This window comes from Drosophila subpulchrella, chromosome 2L (assembly GCF_014743375.2).
Source record: "Drosophila subpulchrella strain 33 F10 #4 breed RU33 chromosome 2L, RU_Dsub_v1.1 Primary Assembly, whole genome shotgun sequence".
NCBI lineage: Eukaryota > Metazoa > Arthropoda > Insecta > Diptera > Drosophilidae > Drosophila > Drosophila subpulchrella.
In genome coordinates, this window is record NC_050610.1 from 25,163,264 (window position 1) to 25,183,306 (window position 20,043).

The window sequence follows — 20,043 nt, forward strand, 5'->3', positions numbered from 1 at the left end:
ACTATCGATATCTCTATTGCAAAAATTGTTTTGGTTTTTGCTGGATTTGTTTACATTTATGCATAATATTGAAGCGAAACAATGAAAACCTCTGGCGCCGGCAATCCCGAGGAGCTGAACAAGTCATCGCACAGCAAGGTCAGCAAGAAGTCCACCAAGTCGCGTTCCAAGACAGCGAAACTGGAGCTGGCTGGCAAGAACTCCATTTCGACATCCGCTTCTGGTTCTTCCGCCTCCACTGTGGGCGGGGGCGTGGCACTGGGCAGCTTACCGGCCACGCCCACCCACCTGAACATGGTTACAACGCCCACGACGCCGACTTCCAGTATGGGCAACTATAACATGTTTGATGCCTCATTTGCGGTGGCAGGAGGCGGTGGCCATGGAAATGTAGGCGGAATCGCGGGAGCAGAAGCCTCCGGAAACTCCAGTCGAATGGTACGGGGTTACCCTAAAGTCTAATCTTGCTTTGCTAATACTCCCCTTTACTGCAGGGCCATCAGAAGAGTTATGCCGGCTTCGATCCGCGCAGCATTAAGATCTTTTGGGAGCAGCATGACCAGACGGATGTGGAACTGTCCCAGGACGTGTGCGCCCAGCTGGCGGAGGATGCCTCCTACAAAGTCTGGGAGCTGATCAATGTATGCCAGTCACAATGAATTCTCCTTTACCTCTCTAACCTCTCTATTCCCCCTAGAACGTGAAAATCTACTCCCGCCACTCGGGTGGAGTGGTGACTTACGATCTGGTGAACGAGGTGCTCAAGGATGCTGATGTGCCGCCTATGCTGGGAGCCATGGACAGCGACTGGGACCGCATCGACTACGACGGCAGCTTTTACTTCCACTCAGACAAGATCTTCGAGCTGAGCGCTGAGTTTCAGAAGGAAATCAATCTCTGCTCTCCGGACGATGCGGACTTTCAGAGCATCTGCCCAGTGGAGGATAAGCACACGGATCAACTAAGGCAGTGCGTTCAGAGCCTGGTGACGGCTGCCCTCTTTGCGGACAGCAAATCCCAGTCGGCTGCCATCTGCCACGCCTTTCAGACGCCCCTGATGGGCTCCATCTACCGGGTTATTGTGAGCAAGATGGTCCAGCTGCTGGCCTTCAAGCAGCAGGATCAATTGAGCCAGCGGTGCTGGCGATTGCTCCGTGCCTGCAACTACAACCCCACTGCCAATCACAATGCCTGTCGGCCGGAGTACTTCAACTTGGCGGAGGTGCTCGTCAGTCAGCTGATGGCACCCTACGAGACCATCAAGGCTCCACCCGAGGACCCAGATCCAGGTCAAACGACCAGCATCAAAATGGAGTTCGAGGAGCCACTCAAGATTGAACCGGAGCAGGCTCCCATTCCAGATAATCCGGAAGTCATGGAAGTAGATAAGCAGGAACAGGATCCGCAGATGTTTCCGAGTGAAAACACAATGGAACACACCATCTACAAGCTGCAAACGGAGGAGGAGGAGCGGAATCCCCAGGAGGAGACCGAACATCTGTCCACCTACTTTGCCACTCCAGTAGGCAATGCCCTGGTAGATGAGCTGTGTGAAACAATCGGGCAGTTGGCATCCCAAAGTGGTTACCTGCAGGCAGAGTGCCTCTTCCTGATCAAAAGGCGTCTGGCGAGATTCTTCGAGGGTCGCGATGTTTGCAGTGAGAGGGGTAAACAATACTGACCATGTTTTAGTTTGTTTTTAATTTTTCGATTCCTCTATGTAGACTTTAAATACATCAGCAGGGCAGTGCGAGGGTTAATCGCCCTGGGGGAATATGCCTTCCGGGAGTTTATTCCCTACATCTACAAACTACGCGTCGAGGAAATCCCGGATAGCCTGTGGCAGGACCTTGCGCCGGCTGCCATCTTTCTGGGCGGACGTGATGATCTTTATCTTTATGAATGGCTGGAGCACGGATGCGGGGGAGCTCTGCAACCCTTCATGGTGCACTATGCAAGTAAGAAAAACCTGGATGATCCAGTAAGATCTCTTTAGTAATTTGAAATAATTAAAGGAGCCTTCGAGAAGATGGTAACCAGGCGGTATGTGCGGGTTAAGCCGCCCGCTTACAGAATAGAATCAGTGCCAGGAGTGCGTCGGCTGGAGTGGAGCACTCTCGCAGCAGCCATGTGTCATGGCGACGATCCTAGCAAGGCACTCAAACCGAAGCCCACTCTCCGCGAGGCTTTCCCCAAACTCCAGTCACCCAATCTCCAGCTGAACTGCGCGGGCAACATCCGCTTCAAGTTCGCCGGCTGCAGGCCAATGCTGCTGAAGCCGAAGGTTTCCAGTGTTCCCCATTCCGTGGACTCTCCCTCGTCGACAGCGAACGGTGGTGCGGCTGGTGGAGCCAGCTCAGACATCCTCATTGCCAAACGAAAGCTCTTTAAGCCCCTGACCAACGTGAAAAGGTTTCCGCCCATCAGTGGCTATCACTACCTGAGAATCTGAACGAGGCTGAGAGAAATATTATTATAAGTCCTAGGGGGTCCAGGAGCATACCTGGGGATCTCAATAAAACTAATCTTTCACTTTAGATTTCCTTAGTCCACTTGCTCCAGAAATAATTAAGTTGTTACATTTACTTTAGAAAACAAAACTTTACTCTTAATACATAAAGAATAAAAGACTAAAATGCTTCTTCCTGACCTTGATGACCATTTCCTGATCCCAAGACCGGAACTGGTACTCCAGCCTTCTTCATCTCGGCCACAATTCGCTTGTTGATGATGTTCCGGATGTTGGCATTTACATCCGGCAGCAGTCCACCCGTTCGAGCTGCGTGCTCAATCCGCTGGACGACGTCGATTTCGCGGCGCGAGGATATCAGATTGGTGACCAGCGCCTTGTCCATGTTGCCCACTCGCCCGATCCTGCCACACCGATGGATGTAGTCAGAAACGTGGAGTGGGAAGTCAAAGTTGACCACATGTCGTGCCCGGGTGGTGTCCAGCCCACGACTTCCCACGTCGGTGGTGGAGAGCACGTCGCAGTGCCCATTCTGGAACTGCTCGAAGCGGCCCAGCCGGATCTTCATCAGCATATCCCCGTTCAGGTTTAAGCAGTTCACCCCGCTGTTGTTCAGGAAGATGGAGACATAGTCACTGGTGGTGGACTTGTTGCTGAACACAATTAGTGGCCGGCGCTTGGCGACATCCTGCTTGACGAGCGACAGGATTGTGGCGGGACGATCGGCCTTCGACATGCGCAGGAACTTTTGCGTCACATGGGGCATCAAGCGGTGCAGGTGTGGACTCACGACCTCTCGGATGGTGTCCACATCGATGACTTTGTGCAGGATCTCCCTGGTGTTCGTGGGCATGGTGGCCGAAGCCAGGATTAGCTGGGTGCCAGCATCCTCCTTTTGCACCAGATGGAACTGTGGAAGAAGAGAGGGGTCATTAAAAAATCTTCCTATGAAAACCTTATCGAAGACTTACGGGAAATCTCCTGAGGAAGTACGTCAGCTTATCCGTGAATGTGTCATCCAGCAGGGTGTCCGCTTCGTCTAGAACCAGGTGGCGAACCTGCTCCATGCGGTAGATGCCTGTGGTCACCAGTTTGCTGAGCGCTCCCAAGGTGGCCACCAGTATGTCCACCTCCTCGAACTGCGGATTCATCATCAGCTGCTTGGTGTTGCCTCCAAGTAGAGATTGCACCTTCAGATTGGTGCCTTGGATGAGCTTCTCCGTGACTCCAGCTATTTGGGTGGCAAGTTCTCTTCCCGGAGTGAGAATCAAGACTCGGGGAGTGTTGAGTTTTCGATCGGGAAGTGATTCCCTTTGGAGCAGTTTGTCCAGGATGGGCAGTAGATAAGTGAGGGTCTTGCCGCACCCAGTTTCAGCGGCAATCAGGCAGTGCTCCTTCCCGTGGACAATGGGTATTCCCTGCTTCTGGATTCCCGTCACCAGTTTGATGCCCAGTTCGCCTTGCAGGTTCTCCAGGAGTTGCGGATGAAGCTGGAGTCCTGTGGCGGCAAGGAACTCATCGATGGCCTGCATTTCCTGCTGGAGTTCCTCGCCTTGCACGCTGGCATTCAGGATGAAGAAGTCTCCCTTGGATTTGTTGTGCAGCCAGCCCTTGGAGGCCAGTGATAGACTTCCGAACTTGGCATCCGTTCGTTCGTATTGGGTTAAATTGAACTGACTTCTTCTGCAGGAGATTAGGGGCTGATCCCGCGGGTTTTTTGACTCGTTCTTCGTTGGTTTCGCCTTTGGTGGTTTCGTTTGCGTCTTCACCGCCACCGCGGTGGCAAAGGAAGCCGTCTGTCGGGAGGATTGCACCCGGAGCACCACGGATAGGTTCAGCATGGCTCGGATCGGAATATATTACCCAATGTTTTTATTTGCCGGCGAGTCAGCTGTTTTGAAATCGCAAGTGTTGGAAAACACATTTTGGGAAATGCTGCACATGTGGCGGGAACTTTAAAATTAATTTAATCAGGGGCTTGCCTATTTATCATATCTTAATATATGGTAGCTTGCAAACTTTAGTTATCTTTAAATATCTCTTAAAATATAACCATTCGTGTCGTAACATTTATTTTAAATAATGGCAAACAATCTTTATTTATAAAATTAAATTAAACTTCCGGTGGTGGCATATGCAAGTTATTTATGGACCGTTCTATCTCGGTTAATTGTGGCTTTATTTCCTGGTACTGAGCCATCCTCTCCTTTATTAAGTGTCCCACTTTCACTCGCTCAGCCTGCACATCTTGAATACGCTGTCGATTTTCCATGCTTTTGGCCATAGCAATCTGGAATACAAAATATATATTGCATTTAAATTCTTCAATTCTGTTTGATATTTCATAAGTATTATGTGTTACTGTTTTGATACTTTAATCATGAAATATTTTTTGTATTTTCCAAATCCTGATATAAACCTAAGTATCTAAATGTTCTTTAAACTAGGTAGTAATACCTCAAGTTCCTTTTCCTGGGTCTTTAGCTGTCTCTCCATGAAACGAATACTCAAATCCAAACTGTTCATGCGCAGCGGGCGAGTGAGTTCTTCAGGGGACACACTATTAAAGTTCCTGGGGGTTTAAAATAAAATCCTTGAAAAGGGGTTCTTCACCACCACGCTATACTCTGTCTACCCACCACTCCTTGCCCTTGTGGGATGCGAAGTGCTCCTTAAGCATCTCCAAAGTGGTCAGCTTGGTGTCCACATCGTTGCCTGCGAAGAAGCATTGGTTTACCTCGTTGACGATCTTCGTCATGACCTTTTGGGCGGTGTTCACCATCTGTTCGGTGTCCAGGCTTGAGGACTCGTGCTCCTCGAGAATGGCGGCACAGGAGTCTAGATCTGAGGGACTAAACACTAGTTGATCTTCAGTCCATTTCGGTATCAACCTCCTTGCCTACCTCAAATCCGCAAATATCTGTGCAATGACTTCTTCGTAGGCCCGCTTCACCTGGGGAACGATCGCTTGGTGGCGCCTGAAGGCGGATTCGGTATCCTCACCCACGTGATCCATACTTTCCTACTATCCCAAGAAATTGATCTAAACTATTTTGTTTAAAAATTTTTACCAACAAGCATATGTGACCATTTAGAGCTATCTTGAGAATACCAACCCCTACATAAATATGTTTGTAGATATGGAGAAAGGGCTCTAAAGTAGCTAGTTTAGCGGGAAAAAGGCTAAACTAAATATATATTTCAAATTTCCATAGTTAAAACAACTAAATCTAAATAAGATATTATTATCAAGGGTACGAACTTTCAAGTCTAAATTTCTTACTTTTCAGTTCCCATCAATATCTTATGATTATTATATTCAGTACATACCATATCTAAAGATGCAAAATAGAATGGTTTAATAATACAAAATTTGTTATTGTTTAAACAACTTTGAGCGGAATATCTGGAAAAAAACACAGTTAATACCCATAAAACCAACATGCCGGATGAGTAATGTATATTTTTAAAATGGTTTCTTAATTAATAATAATATAAGTTACTATACTATTCGTGCACCTTCAAAATATCCTAAGTTTGTTATTATTTATTTCTAGTGCCGAATTCAAAGATTATTTCACCAACTAAATTACCAAACTTTTCACATGTCCTATCGGCAAGGCAAACTTGTTGCCATCGTCTTGCGGCACTCAATAGAACTCCACTTTCGAGTTTTCAGGAAAAGTTGTACTGCGCTTTTCCCACATCGGGAAAACTTGTCACAATGGAATTTCCTTTTATCTCCGCTCTTTCGAAGGGTTTTTAATTTGTGCAACGTTTTGCCCAAATTGTTGAGGCGGGGACGCAGTTTTTAATATGTTTTGAGTAATTTGTGCACATTTGCGAATTTATATCGCGGCCACAAAAGTTCGTCCTTTGTGCTCCTTTATTGTGCTCCTTGTTGGCGCGGTTGTAATGATGACTTTATGACTTTATTTACGTGCAATAAAGGAAGCGTTCCGCGCGCAATTCAGGTTTGAGCATCGTCGTGCCACTACTTCCGAATATAAATGCGATCCAGGTTAATTTATTCGCTCGCCGGGTCCTGCATTTCCATTATTTTCGGAGCCGAAAAGGAACTCATCTGTGGAGTAGGCTGAATTCGAAATGTGCTACCCTGCACAGAAAAAAAATCATGATATCTGCAACAAAAATCATAGTCTTGAGTTTACTTCTAAAGGTGTATAAAAGTATGCAATAAAAAATACCCAGGTCTCTCGACCAGGTTTAATATTTATTGATGCATACTTTTAGGCACTTTCATGCGAGATTTTAAATCTACAGTGATGTTTCCAACGTATCTAATCAAAATGATGCGTAAAGTGATCAAATTGACCATCCTATGATATTAAATATTCTGCCCGTGTAGCCTGGCCCTCAAATATGCTAAATCCCGTCCAGAATCCTGAGCTGTCCTCTCCAGATTTCGGGGGCGTGCCAGTCGGTGGCCGTGTTAACATACATGTGCTACTCTGCCTGACGCATGTCTTGCTAAAACTCGGCTCTGAATTTGCATTTCAATGATTAAAGTGTTAAAATGCCGGCCGACACATGCGGACTTTTCAGAAAACCCAGACCCCGCCCTCGACCCCCGGATAGTTCCTAATGGCTTTATAAAGCGAACACCTCAAGCAAAATGCGATTTTAATATTCTTATACTCGGGCACATGGTGTGAAGAACTTGAAAATGTTGACTTTTTGTGGTGCGACTGGCTGGTATGCAAATAAGTCTTAAATTCTAAGAAAAAGTTTTGCATACTTTTCTGAATTCAGAATTATTCTAATTTAAATAACTATATATGTTGCCCAGAGCTTTTCGTTTGCCTTGTACGAAATACTACTAAAGTGGAGATTGTTTAAGATACATTTTCTTTGTACTACAAAATTATTTATTTAATTATTTACAAATGAAACTAATGGGAAATTAGACAAGAAAACTGTGCAAAAAGATTTATTTCTAGTTGGACCTGTAACATTTATTTTCTTCAACAACTCCAAGAAAAGTTAAATGCTACCTACATTATTTATTTAAATTTCTATGGCGTGGCCTAATCGAAAAGAAAGAAAGTTTTATATTTGACGTGAGTCTGCCGAAAAGTTATCCGAGTTTCATTTTACTAATCAAAAAGTGGCGTGACGTCCTGTTCTGGGTTTCCCCTGTTTCAAATCAGATAAATCACTCGGCTCTAATTGCTGCTCCATTTTGCCGATAAGCGAGGCCATTAAAGGGTGAAACAATGGACACTGCAGCCTAACTCCAATCTCGTCAACGCCATCTGCACTGGGAGAAATAATTTAAGGAAACAGTGACCAATTAAATGGTTTAAGTATTGAATAATATTTCTGACTACAATTTGTTCTTTGGTTTTTATTGTAAGTGCTTTTCATAAAAAAGTTAATTTTCAATATTTGCATATTCAAAAAGATGTACAATTTTATCGTCTATTTTTTAGACTTTGCCACATTTTATGGTCTATCTTGATTAAAGTTTATTTACATAAAAGAAAGATAAGCAAAATGTAAATATCCAGTTGGTATTGATCTTTTTTTCTCCGTGTGCCACAGTGGACACTGCCTGTCGGCGACAGCCATCACTTTGCGACACTTGCGGGCGTGACAGGATTGGAGGACCATTCTGGGATTTACCGGGGTTAGTGGGGAATATTAGTGGGGATCATTTGGGGGATGTGGAGTGGTGGTGGTGCGTCAGCCGCAGTGCGTGAAATGCATTTAAAATTTTCACTGCATACTTGTCGCCTCAAATTACAGCGCATTTGTCGAGTGGCGCTTTGTGCTTTGTTCTTGTTTTTGATGCTGCATTCAGATGCTAAGGCCACAGCAGAGGCCACACAAATAGAGATATATTGTATCCGAGTTTCGGTATTTGTGCTTAGATTTTTTTAGTAAAACCGTTATCTTAGCAGTGTGTTTTCTCCGTTGATAGCTGTAGATAATTTATAAAAATAATTCCAGAAATTAAGTTTTAAAAAATTAAAAAATAAATTGGTTTGTAAAGTATATGTTTAACTATTAAGCAACAACACCATATATTTAAATCACCCCACTTAAGCAAAATAAAGCATGAATATTTTTCGATACATTTCATACAATGTCTGATGTCAGGGGATTAATAACATATTGGTTAATCAACATATTAGTTATTCCACTAATTAGAACTATTGAACTGGAATGTACCCTGGGAATCGATGGGCAATAGCCGACTGTTTAACTATAATCACATATTTATGTGACCGCAGCTGTAGGCACTCATGCGTGCAGACGAGTTTGAAATGCTGGAAATGCGCTTTAAGCACGCATTAGAACAATGGATGAAACCACAGCTATAGCCATATCTACATATATCTGGATATGGCAGCCGCAGTTCTACCGATTTTTGCGGATTAACACTGCACCAGCAGATGAAATGTAAGTACAATGGCCGAAAGTACCGCCATACAATTGGTATTCATACTGAGTTTCGGCTACACATGTAAGCCGTCGTTGAAGATGCTTCGTCTTCTGTGTCTCGGGTGGATTTTATTCGCTATATGGTATGTGCTATGTGCCACCCAAAACCTTTTGTTTGCTCAAGCTTCTGGAGGAGGGTATCCTTTGCGAAGGGGCAGGGTAAAAGAAACACAAACAAACACAGGACACGAAAGACGGCTGATGGGTTAGTTTACCGATGCGGCTTTTACGGGCTTAACATATTAATTAAACTTGAAGTGGAAACACGAAACCCGGCTGGGTCAACTTTAAATTAAGTTTTAATCTGTTGCTCATATTTAAACAGCCAGCAGGTTGTTGAGTGTGTGGCTGCACTGCAAAAATTCCATTTACTCCCCATTGTGTACCATAAATAGCAAATTGAAAGCAGGAAATCACATTCGTTTAAAGCTGTTGAAAATGTTTGAGGCCAGCAGATATTTTGATGGGAATTTTTCGAAAAAAGGAATAATACGTCTGTACAATTTAAAAATGTTTAACTGCCCATTGATGGGAAAACCTATTTATTAGTCAGGCTTTAAAGGCTGAAAAAGAATTTCAATTAGTTGGATCACTTGGGTTCTCTGTGTAGCAGCCTCAAGGATACTTAAACTGTGCGTGCGGTGTGCTCGTGTTTTGTTGTAAGCCCCGATGTTCCGGCTCTGCATCTCTAATTGAAATTGGTCATTTGGCACACGACTTCCAGCGACCGACGACATGGAGACTCAAGACTGACGGGTGACAGGCGACAAGTGACTGGCAAGCAACGACACGGGCTCTCAACTCCCGACCTGCACAGAGAGAAAAGCTGGAGTGATATGGAACAGGTCTTACTAGAATGTAAATATATAAAGGTTTCAATAAGTATGCAAGAAAAAAAGTGTCATCTTTACAAATGAATGAATGTCTTTTGTGCACACTTACCCTTCCGTACAACCTTCTTAAAAAAAATCTATCCCATTAATATTATCACATCTGAACAATGAAGGATTATAAAAAATTAAATTATTATTGTTTATAGGTATGCAATGAAAAGGTGTCTTTACAAATGAATGAATGTAGCATACTTTTAGACTCCTTTATAAGTGCCTTACAAACATCCGTGAAACCTTCTTGAAAAAAAATGTTTTATTAATATTATTATATCAGAACAATAAAGGTTTTAAAAAGTAAGATATTTAAATAAAACATTAAGGTATTCAACAGCATGCAAGGAAAAGGTGCTGTCTTTACAAATGAATGAGTGACTTATGTGTAATGTAGCATACTTTAAGGCACCTTTATAAGTCGTACAAGTCTGATTTCAGTTTGACCCTCGAAATCATAAATGTCTTACTTGCGAATATTTTTTTCTGTGTCGCCTTCCCTCCCAAATCGAACTTGTAGCTCCTCCACCTCTGCCCTTTGGTTAATGCAGTTAACTTGGATTCCATTCGTGTCCAGGAGAAATCGCATAACTCTTCGCCGGCCAAATCCCATCCTCACCTGCTGGGACACACCTGTGCGGATGGATAGGCGGATATGGACGCGGATGTGGGACTGTTCCGCTCCGGCAGATTGACAGCTTAATAAATTAAAATGCATTAAGTGGCTGGCGTAGATTTGCGGCAGCCATAAATCTTTCACCCCTAGCTCTCTAGCTCTCTGGCAAGGGAGCCTTGGCTTTGGGCTTAAATATTATATTGTAATTCAAATATTTATGGCCATCAGCGTAAATAAAACTGTCTACTAAACATGGCTTGGGGGGTTCCCAGTGATGTATGTGGCTCAGGTGAGCGCCGCCACCTGTCACTTTCCCCCGTTTTCCACCCCCTAAGCTCGCAGGGCAACAAATTCTCACGCACTGAGCCATTGACACGGGCTGCTAAGCTGTTGAAGTCGGGGTCCTGGGAACTCCGACCTTCACGAGGCAGCTGCCAAAAAAAGAAAACAACGCCTGAAGGTTGGTAGCCCCGTCCAAACTGAAGGGGGATTCCCCTCCAGACGGCGAGGAAATCAAATACATGCAAAATAGCTTCACTTTCAAGAGCGATGCATATTTGTCAAGCTGAAATAGCTGGGATTTGACTTGCGACGGCGGATAGTGTGTGTGTGGATAATGGAATGTGTTTAGGCCTTCGAAATACAGAGGAGAAAATTACATATTATTAGCGGGTTCCAAAATGTATGCAACCATATCATTTAAGTACGTCAGACTGTTCCTTATTTTAATGTATACTTTTAGACACCTCTAAAAGAGAATTCAAAACGCTAAGGAATTTTTAACAAAATCATTGTAAGTTTGTAGGTAATGGTAATTAAATATGATAAGCAAAAACATTTCTTTGAAGCCTTCCAAAATCAAATGTTGGACTTTTACTTGTGCATTGCACTAGATCTGGTGATCTATCTAAAAAGAGTGCAGAATTAAGTTTTTGGCTTCAATGAGTTCAAAGGTTCTCCAGCTGAAAATATTATATTTTTTTTCGGTGCAAGGCAAGTGTTGCCTTGACTCCCCAAATGTGGGGGCGGAAAAGGAGGCAATGCAAACGGGAATCGACAAATCATAATAATCATGGGCTTTCGCATTTGGCTGGCCGTATCTTAACATTTTATGGAATTTCTGGAATTGCGTGGGTACATTCTGGGTTGGCCACTTTTGAGGAACCCCCGAAGTCCATGGTTCGAAGTCCCTGACCGCTGGTATGTACACACAAACATATCTGAGCGCTTCAATAAATTGTCCGTTATCATTTTCATGTTTTCGCACTGACAACGGTTGGTTGTTGTTCGGGGTCGTTCGGATGGGTCGACGGGGCGTATGAGCAACGTCAAGTTGGCTCGCAAGATGGAAAAACTGCTATGGATTGTCCGTGCTTCCGAGGGCGTGGGATTCCGTGGGTCTCCGGGCTCCGTGCTGAGCCTAATTTGCCGGAAATAAATGTGCAGCGATGTGTGCGGACTTAGGAAGCCAAGGCGGTTCGCGTCTAGTTCTGGGATCGTATCGGGAAACCCGAAAGGGAGTGGGTTCTTAGCTGGAGGCCATGCATCACCTCCTTTTTCCGTGTCCCGGCGAGATGGAGTGCTGGTTATTATTATTGAAGCGCCAGGAAATTCGAAACTTGTCAGCAGTTGCCGGAAAAGGCAATGAATGGAGGGAGGTTGGGGGGATGGCAGGAGCTGACGCAGTCCTTGTGGCAAATCGAATTCCGTTCGATAGCATTCACCGTGAAATTTGAGTGAATTGAATGAAAATTAAAGTTTAAAACTCCCCGTGATGTCGGATTTACAGATAGGATTGGACAACTGGAGCCAACTCTAAATAAAAGCCAATGAACGCGTCACTGTCGATTAGTAGCAAAAACTCATTTGTTACGTGGAATTTTAGCTTTCTGTTTAATGATAAAACTCAATTATTTTCAGAATTTATATCACGGAATTTAATGATAAATTTCATTTCCCGTAACTTTCAGATATCCAATATATTTTCCTAAATTTTAGTTGGAATTAAAGCCATAGACTGTTAACGAAAAGTTTTCCCAGAGATAAATTGTAAAATATTGATACGTTGGCAAAGCTTTTACGAGATGGACTTCCGTCCATTTCCTGCTAGTGAATCGTGTTTGCCTCAACACATTGTTAAAGTATTTTAAAGACTCGCATTTGTGCAAAAAGAGCTTAAGGATTCTGCAGAGAAGCTTCTGGAGGAGGAGGAGGCGAGTCCTCCAATAAGTTTAATGGCTCCTGTTGACGTTCATGGAAAAGTCCGCGACATCGATAGTTCCTTTGGAGCCGGGGAGTCCGGGGAATCCGGCGGATTGGAAGCCATTAGCGGGCTTGGCCAGATTTACGCTTGAGGAGGTGAGAGTGGGAGGAGAGTAAGGAGTGGTAGGAGAAAGCCAGCCCAGTCAGCATCACTTTCACCGCCACGGTCGCCATCAATTGTTACGTTAGCAGCCGGAGCTTGTCGACAATCAATCAGTTGCCTCCGCTCTCCGGCTCTTTGCATAATTAAAAAGTATGCGTTATGTCGTTTACCTGGCGCTTATTTTGGTGAAAGTTCCCCGCGGAGGTGCCGCCTCAGCAATCCCGACAGGGAATTTAAATTACAAAGGCATCCGCTTCCCTGCTCCGCTGGCTGAGTAAGCAATACTCCGCCACACCTGACACCAGTTTTACCTGTACCCACCCCACCTCCGTCCCGATTCGCCGGATGTCATCCATCCCACTATAGTGTTGGGCGCAGATTCAATTAAGCTGATGAAACGACAATTGTCAAGCAGGCGGCATCAGTGTTGCCCACAAATCAAATGCTGAAAATTGCTAAAATAAGTATTTTAGAATTTTGAAATAAGATAATCAAGAAATCACTATAAATTTAATAGTGCTACGTTTTTAAAAATATTCTTATGTCACTTATAGAAGTGTACTTAAGTATGCAACTCAATATTGAATTCAAAAATGTATTTTTCACTGCATACTTATAGACACCTTCATAAGTTAATTAAAAGCCTTTCAGGTTTTTTGGCTCTTATCCACAAAGATCTATAATTTTAAGTAATTGTTAAAGTGTTAATAGTTTTAGAAAGCCCTCGTTAAAGCCATTTATCCATCCCCGGATAGCATCACTGTTCAAACATTTAAAATCCAGCTGGCTAAGGAGCTTTTAACGTCGCAATAAAATCAGATTCCGTGCTCCACGACGACGTCTCCATCCGTTGTCCATCATCGGATGGGCATTCCATTTAAATACGTCGCTGTCAATTAAACGACACCATGGAGTGAAAAGCGGTGGGCGGTGGTGCAGTGATTGCACCACCCACTTTCATCCACGACGGACGGAGGACGAAGGACGAAGGACGAACGGAGTTAACTCAATTATGAGCATCGATGGACATAACGAGCGTTGGATGGACACGTGTAGTCGGGTTATTATTATTGGCCCAGTATGCTGGATTTAATTCCATTCAATTGGTCGACGAAGATTGCATCGGCAATTGAATTTCCCCCTTCCCGAGTTCGAAGTGCCTCTTTGCAACTAATTGCACGGCACAACCAGAATCGGAATCGCCATCGGAATCGCAGTCACTGGGGGCACCGTCACATATAATCGAATCGAATTCGCATCGTTGGCAAATTGAATAAGTGGATGATTTGCCACGACACTTGCTAGGCTGCTCCTCCAGGAATTCGCCATCCTCCGGGGCAATTAGTCAATCAACAGAAAAGCAACAATCGCGATTCCCATTGAGAGCAAACAAAGTTCTCGCGGGGCGAACCCAATTATACAAACAGAAAACAAAACGGATCCTGGGATCCCACCATTGTGGGTATAAGAAAGATGGTGATGATGATAGTACAGCACTGGCGATATTGTTTACAAAATGTAACCCTCAGGAGAGCCCCTTAAATCTGTAGAGATTTTAAATTCATGGCACAAATTATTACGGACTTATAAAGGTGTCTTTAGGTATACAACAATAAATTTTTTTGATTAAGCCAGAAAGACTGCTACAATATATTTTCCTCTGCATACTTACAGACCCTAAGCAAAAAAACTTTTGGGAACTTTGATAAATGATTTTTCCGAATTCCATAGTCCAGGACCCTCTATTTCTCCCTGTGTAAGCCCGGTTATCCGGAGGCCTTGCATCCGGCGTAATTAGTGCACTCGAAGGTGCAGTCCGGCTCACTTGACCGTGCTCCTTTGTTCGAAAATTCTCGCTTCGGCTGCTCTCCTTTTTCTGGGGATTTTCTCGAGTGCGTTTCTCGCTTTTCTCGTTTTCCCTCTGTTTTACCCTGTTTTCCCGGCTTTGGCGCCTTTGTTGATTCTTTTAAATTTCGCCTTTCAATTATTTTATGCAAATAAGCAAGCGAAGCGCAGATTATGCCAGCTTGACGGGATTCTCCTCCTTCATCCGGCTCCTTAATCCTCCGTCTCGAAATCCGCCTGCTCCGTTTCCCTTTATCCCCAGCGAGGCGAGAGAAATCCGCTCGCCAAATGAATTGTTCGGCATTGTCGTTTTCCCGTCTCAAAAACGGACCGTAATCATCTTAAGTTGCTCAAATGGGTTTGTTCATTTCGAGTGTTTTCGAACAACTTCAAAAATAAAGCGATTTCGCCGTAATGTTTGGCCATTTTCCCTTGCTTAATTGGAGCTCCTCGGGGGATCCATTTTGCCCCATTTCTCGTCTCCTTTCCCCTTTTCCATTTCCTCTCGTTATCCCCGATTCATTTACCCATTTTATGGCAATGTTTGATTTTTCGAGCGTTTACCCGAGTCATTATTGTCGGGCAACAAGTCGTTTTTGTGACTCGCCTGGCTTAAATAGTCAAACTAAATATTTTGCGGTTCTTAACGCGCATTATCCCGCATTTGGAATCCCATTAAATATGTATGATATTTTCTTTTAAAAGCTTATTAAAGCGTTTTATGCTTTGCCATGTTTCAGGTAAATTTTTCTTATTAAATCACGAAACTAAGCAATTAGCGGTCTTAAATGCACATTATCCCAGCTTTGGAGTGCCATTATAAATTTATGTAATTTTCTTTTAAACACCCATTATGATTTCCCATCAATTTCTGCTGCTAATTAATCAATTATAGTGCTTTATCCTTTGCCACCTCAAATTATGAGCTCCCCAAGGAATTTGTGAAGTATTTATGAAGCCCCCTCTTTGCTGAAATTTAATTTGAATTATCAACGTTGAGGAGAACTTGTAGGTGTCTCAGGCAGACACGAATGCATAGAGGGAAAATCGGACCCGTAGAGGCCTTCAAAGGTGTTCCACCAGGTGAAGGATTTCCCTCTCCATTTTTCGTGTGTGTGAGAGAAAGGAAAATAATTGAGATGTCGGCAGAAATGTAAGTGGACTTTTATTGACTGTTTTGCTGCTTGGCTGGATGACTGAACGGCCGGAGGGACAAGGTCTGCTCCTCACCTTTCTCCGACTTTCTCCTGGCCCTTTCTCCCCTTCTCGGGCAGCCTGCAATGTCCTTTTCCCCAGATATCTGGGCTATATCTCATTGCGGCCGCAACAAATGGCGTGCATCGCCTTTGTCTTCGATTGGAAGGTGAAAAATGTGCTGCTGAAAAATCGATAGATTGACTTGGCCCCCATTTTCCCTCCCTTTTTTGGCTGTGATTGGGTTAGTGTGGCTCTTTAAGATTGGCCTTCAGTCGGAGCCACGCTCACGTACACATTTTATGCTAATAACAATAACAGCGAAAGCGATACCAGGCCAGGTTGCTGTGGGTTAAGGGATGTTGAGGTACCCATTATAATATGCGAATAATTCATTTAAATTTTCTAATCATATTTTTATTAGGTGTGGTTGCTAAATAAAATGGTTGTTTATTGGCTGTAATAATCAGAAATCTATCAAACTTTAAGTTTAACAAGCTAAAAACGTTGTTTATAATAAATATTCAAAGAAATTGTATTTCACCACATACCCACTTACAGATTTAAAGACAATTTAATAAAAACTCATTAAATATCAATTATCAAGGTGTTAAAAGTATGCAGTAAATAAAACATCAATGTACTCCAGATCCGAAATATTATGTTACATACTTTTAGACACCTTTAAAGTTATTTTAACATTACGTATATGTATTCTATATTTTAGTAAAACATTTTATTAAAGTTAAAAAAAAGGTTAATTATCAATTATCAAGGTGCCTAGAAGTATGCAGTAAATAATACAGCAATGCAATCCAGATCCGAAATATAATGTTGCATACTTTTAGACACCTTTAAAGGTATTTTAATACGCATTATATATATGTTTTATATTATAGTTAAATATTATTTTATTAAAGTTCAAAGAAAAAGGTCGCTTACCTAAATACCTTTTAGGGTGCAGACTGTACGGTATCGGAAGCATCAGCTGAAGTGCTCCGTTTCCCGGGCAGCTGCAATGGGTAACTGAAGCCGGGAATTGCCGTTTTACCTGCCACGTCGGCCATATCGACGTTGTCGCAGACCCATTCAGCGATATTCTTGTCGTCCTGGTCCCCTGTCACCAGCCCCCTTCCACCTCCTGATAACCTGAGGGTCCTTAAGCGTCGTCGAGTGGCAAGTTGGGTGTGTTTGGGATGTTCGGGGCCGTGCGGTTAAATTGCGTCAAACATATTTGACATTTTATTATATACGTTACAGGGCAATATCGCCAGATATTGCTGGTTCCGTCACACATGTCCCGCCCCCTTTGGCCGACCCTGTGATGACTTCAAGTGTTTTTCATTAACTGCTGCTTATGAATATTAAATTAAAAGCGCCTTTCTGCTGGGCAATACGAGAAACCAGAGACGGAATTCAGGGCCTGGAGCCTAGAGCCACCTGAAGGTCGAAGGTCGAGGAAAGCCGCTTAGGAGCTGGAGAATGGAAATGGGAAACAATGCCTAAGACGCCGCGTATTAAAAGAGCTGCCCCAAATTGAATTTTGCGCCAGACCGGAATAAAGCTATTCGACGTCTCGTCGCGAATTCAATTGCAGCTTTAAGGGTTCTTTGCCTTCTGCTTTTCGCTCGAAACGCGAGAAGATGCAGCTCATGAATTTCAAATGAAATTAAAAACGTGTTCTCTAAAAATAATAATGCCAGAACAACAGCAAAGGAAACAGAATGGCCCGGAGAAGAAAAGAGAAATAGTTGCATCTACTTGAAGCAGCTAAAAAAGGAGGATGGCAACGAGGGAACTTCAAGATTATTCCACAGCACGCCAGGATTTAGTGATGTAAGCTTGCCTGTTTCCCTGTTGGTCAGCTCCCCGGGATTCCCCGCAGTCTGTCCACAATTAAGTCCGGGCAAATAGTGAGTTTCGACCATTCTGAGTGGCGTAGGGAAAGGACGCAAGGATGCAAGGACGCAAGGATGCGGCAAGGATTCAAACGAATTGGTAGACTTCTGGATGGCCAGCTGGCACAACATGTAAACACATCAGAGCCATGAGTGCTCGACCAACTGCAACTGTCATTCGGAGATGGAAACGTGATTTCGGAACCAGGATGTGATTATAGTGGTAATTTCATTGCTTATGGTATTTTCGAAAGCAAAGTAAGGTGAAATTGAAGGTAATACCTATTATATGCTTTTCTGTTTACTTAAAGTCTTTTTTCTTATACTTAATACTTTAGAATTACTTATCAAGGTGTCTAAAAGTATGCTACATTATTTTTGAAGTCCGGCAGCTCGTCAGATTTGTTACAAAAGACCAAGGTTTTTTTTTTCTGCATTCTTTTAGACCTGAGTTACTTCAAAATATGTTTAATAAAATCTATATAATGGGCCAAAAAAAGTATATAAAATCTAAATTCAAAATAATTGTATCATATCTCATTGCTGCAGTGTAAAATCACGTTGTCATCTTCGCCGTGCACACACTCATTTGGAAACTTGAATTGAGAAATCTCCTGGCCACGCCCCTCCCCCCTCCGCCCCCTAATGCCGCCCACTTGAGACTCTTGAGGCAACTTTTCGGTTACTTGAAAATTCAATTTTACGCAATATGCGCAAATCACGATTAAAATCTGGTGCGTGCTTTTCCATTGCATACTTTGCGGCTGTAAGCGGGCTTTAAAAAGGGAGGGGGCTTTCCCTCATTTCCCTGAAGCTGGCGGCCAGGAAAAACTATGAAAATGTGTTTTCAAATTGCGAAACAATTTGTTGACCGTAATTGAACTTTGTCGTCCCCAAAACGCACTTCACCCCCCGCCATTCCCCTGGTCACCATAATTGTCGTAAAGCAAACTTTTGGACGCTCATTGCGAGGCTCGTAAAAGTTTTGCCTCGCCTTTCCCCACTTTCCCCGCTTTTCCCGCTTTCTTCGCGCACAGCCTGCGGCGAATGGTTGATTTCTGTCTCTGTGTGCTCGCTTTTATGTGCGTGTTGCGGTCGGACCAATTTATAAGGCTAACCGCAAATTACCCTCCCCAGGAACCCAGAAACGCCGGCAGATGCAGATGCACAGAGACAAATATTAGCCTATCAACAGTTAAAAGGGCTCAGGTGCAATCTTCTGAGAAACTTGGTGGGTCTTAGCTTTAAAACATTGGCTGTTTACAAAAAGTTTGGATTTGTGACCTTGGGAATATTTGCGAAAGTTAAAGCTATTTTATTTTAATAAACATAGAATAAGAAACAGAAATAATACAAATCTATTAATCCAGAGAGGCTTCAATTTTATTTAATCTTATACATTTGCTGATGATACATTTTGATTATGAACTAAAAGTTCTGAAAGGCAGTATCTCTAATATCACGTGGCGTATACATAATGTCATGTTAACGCTTTTTAAATGTTTAATACTTTGACTAAAAACAGTGGAGTAAAACGGGAAACAGTGTTTATTAATACATATTTTATGCCAAGAAGCAAGATATGTTAAAAATATTATAAATTTTGCTGATAAAATAAATGTGTCACTATTAGTACATGGCATATACGTAATGCAATGGCAAAGCATTGTAAATTATTTTCTCTTTAAGACCAAACAAAAAACAGAAAGAACAAAAGCTATTGTATTTAGTCTTACCCATGAAAAATTAATGTTATTGTGTAAGCAAACTGCTATATTATTTAATATTTCCATCGGTATAAACCCATTATATCCACACCAGCATTTAATATTTTTTTGAGTGCTGGGAAAGGGCGTGTCGAAGAAGTACAAACAATGCACAGTTGCCTTTGAATTTGCCCAGTTTTTGTGGTGCATTTGCATTAGGTACCCCTCTTTTCCCGGGATTTGGGCATAATTGTCGGCACACGCATGAATATTTCAGGAGTAGCTTTCGGGGATTTTGTGGACCAAGTAGATGAGAGGCGGGCCAAGTGCGAAAACCAAATCCAACTCAATGCCAATGCAAGAGTTCTGTCTCTCGAAAGTTTTTCGGCATAATAATTCATGCCTCGCCTGCCTTGGCCACAAATTCCGAATGCAAAATGCCGATAATTGGCACTCTTCGCCCTGCCAGCGACAAGTTTTCCCCTGTTTTCCTGTGAGTGCTGCGCAGCCAGTCGGAAAATGCATTCTCCACCGCACCCCCTTTCTCTTGTCCCCTTTCCCCGACCGTTTTGCACTCAATTGTGATGTTTAGTCGCT

The 20,043-nt window shown here is 43.2% G+C and overlaps 3 protein-coding genes across 3 annotated transcripts; 1 reads left to right on the plus strand and 2 right to left on the minus strand.

Annotated features, from left to right (window-relative positions):
- Positions 1 to 13: 13 nt before the first annotated feature.
- On the plus strand, positions 14 to 2,592 carry LOC119547853. The gene is made up of 5 exons (XM_037854883.1): positions 14 to 438; positions 495 to 641; positions 698 to 1,667; positions 1,725 to 1,958; positions 2,016 to 2,592. Exons 1-5 carry the CDS (start codon positions 82 to 84, stop codon positions 2,450 to 2,452), a joined length of 2,145 nt encoding a protein of 714 aa, XP_037710811.1. The 5' UTR covers positions 14 to 81; the 3' UTR covers positions 2,453 to 2,592.
- LOC119547854 (probable ATP-dependent RNA helicase DDX28) lies at positions 2,582 to 4,349 on the minus strand. The gene is made up of 2 exons (XM_037854885.1): positions 3,442 to 4,349; positions 2,582 to 3,380 (listed from the first exon to the last, which is right to left on the minus strand). Exons 1-2 carry the CDS (start codon positions 4,309 to 4,311, stop codon positions 2,631 to 2,633), a joined length of 1,620 nt encoding a protein of 539 aa, XP_037710813.1. The 5' UTR covers positions 4,312 to 4,349; the 3' UTR covers positions 2,582 to 2,630.
- A 190-nt stretch (positions 4,350 to 4,539) lies between these two features.
- LOC119547566 lies at positions 4,540 to 5,559 on the minus strand. Its single transcript, XM_037854467.1, has 4 exons — positions 5,374 to 5,559; positions 5,110 to 5,322; positions 4,928 to 5,042; positions 4,540 to 4,760 (listed from the first exon to the last, which is right to left on the minus strand). Exons 1-4 carry the CDS (start codon positions 5,484 to 5,486, stop codon positions 4,584 to 4,586), a joined length of 618 nt encoding a protein of 205 aa, XP_037710395.1. The 5' UTR covers positions 5,487 to 5,559; the 3' UTR covers positions 4,540 to 4,583.
- Positions 5,560 to 20,043: the final 14,484 nt, after the last annotated feature.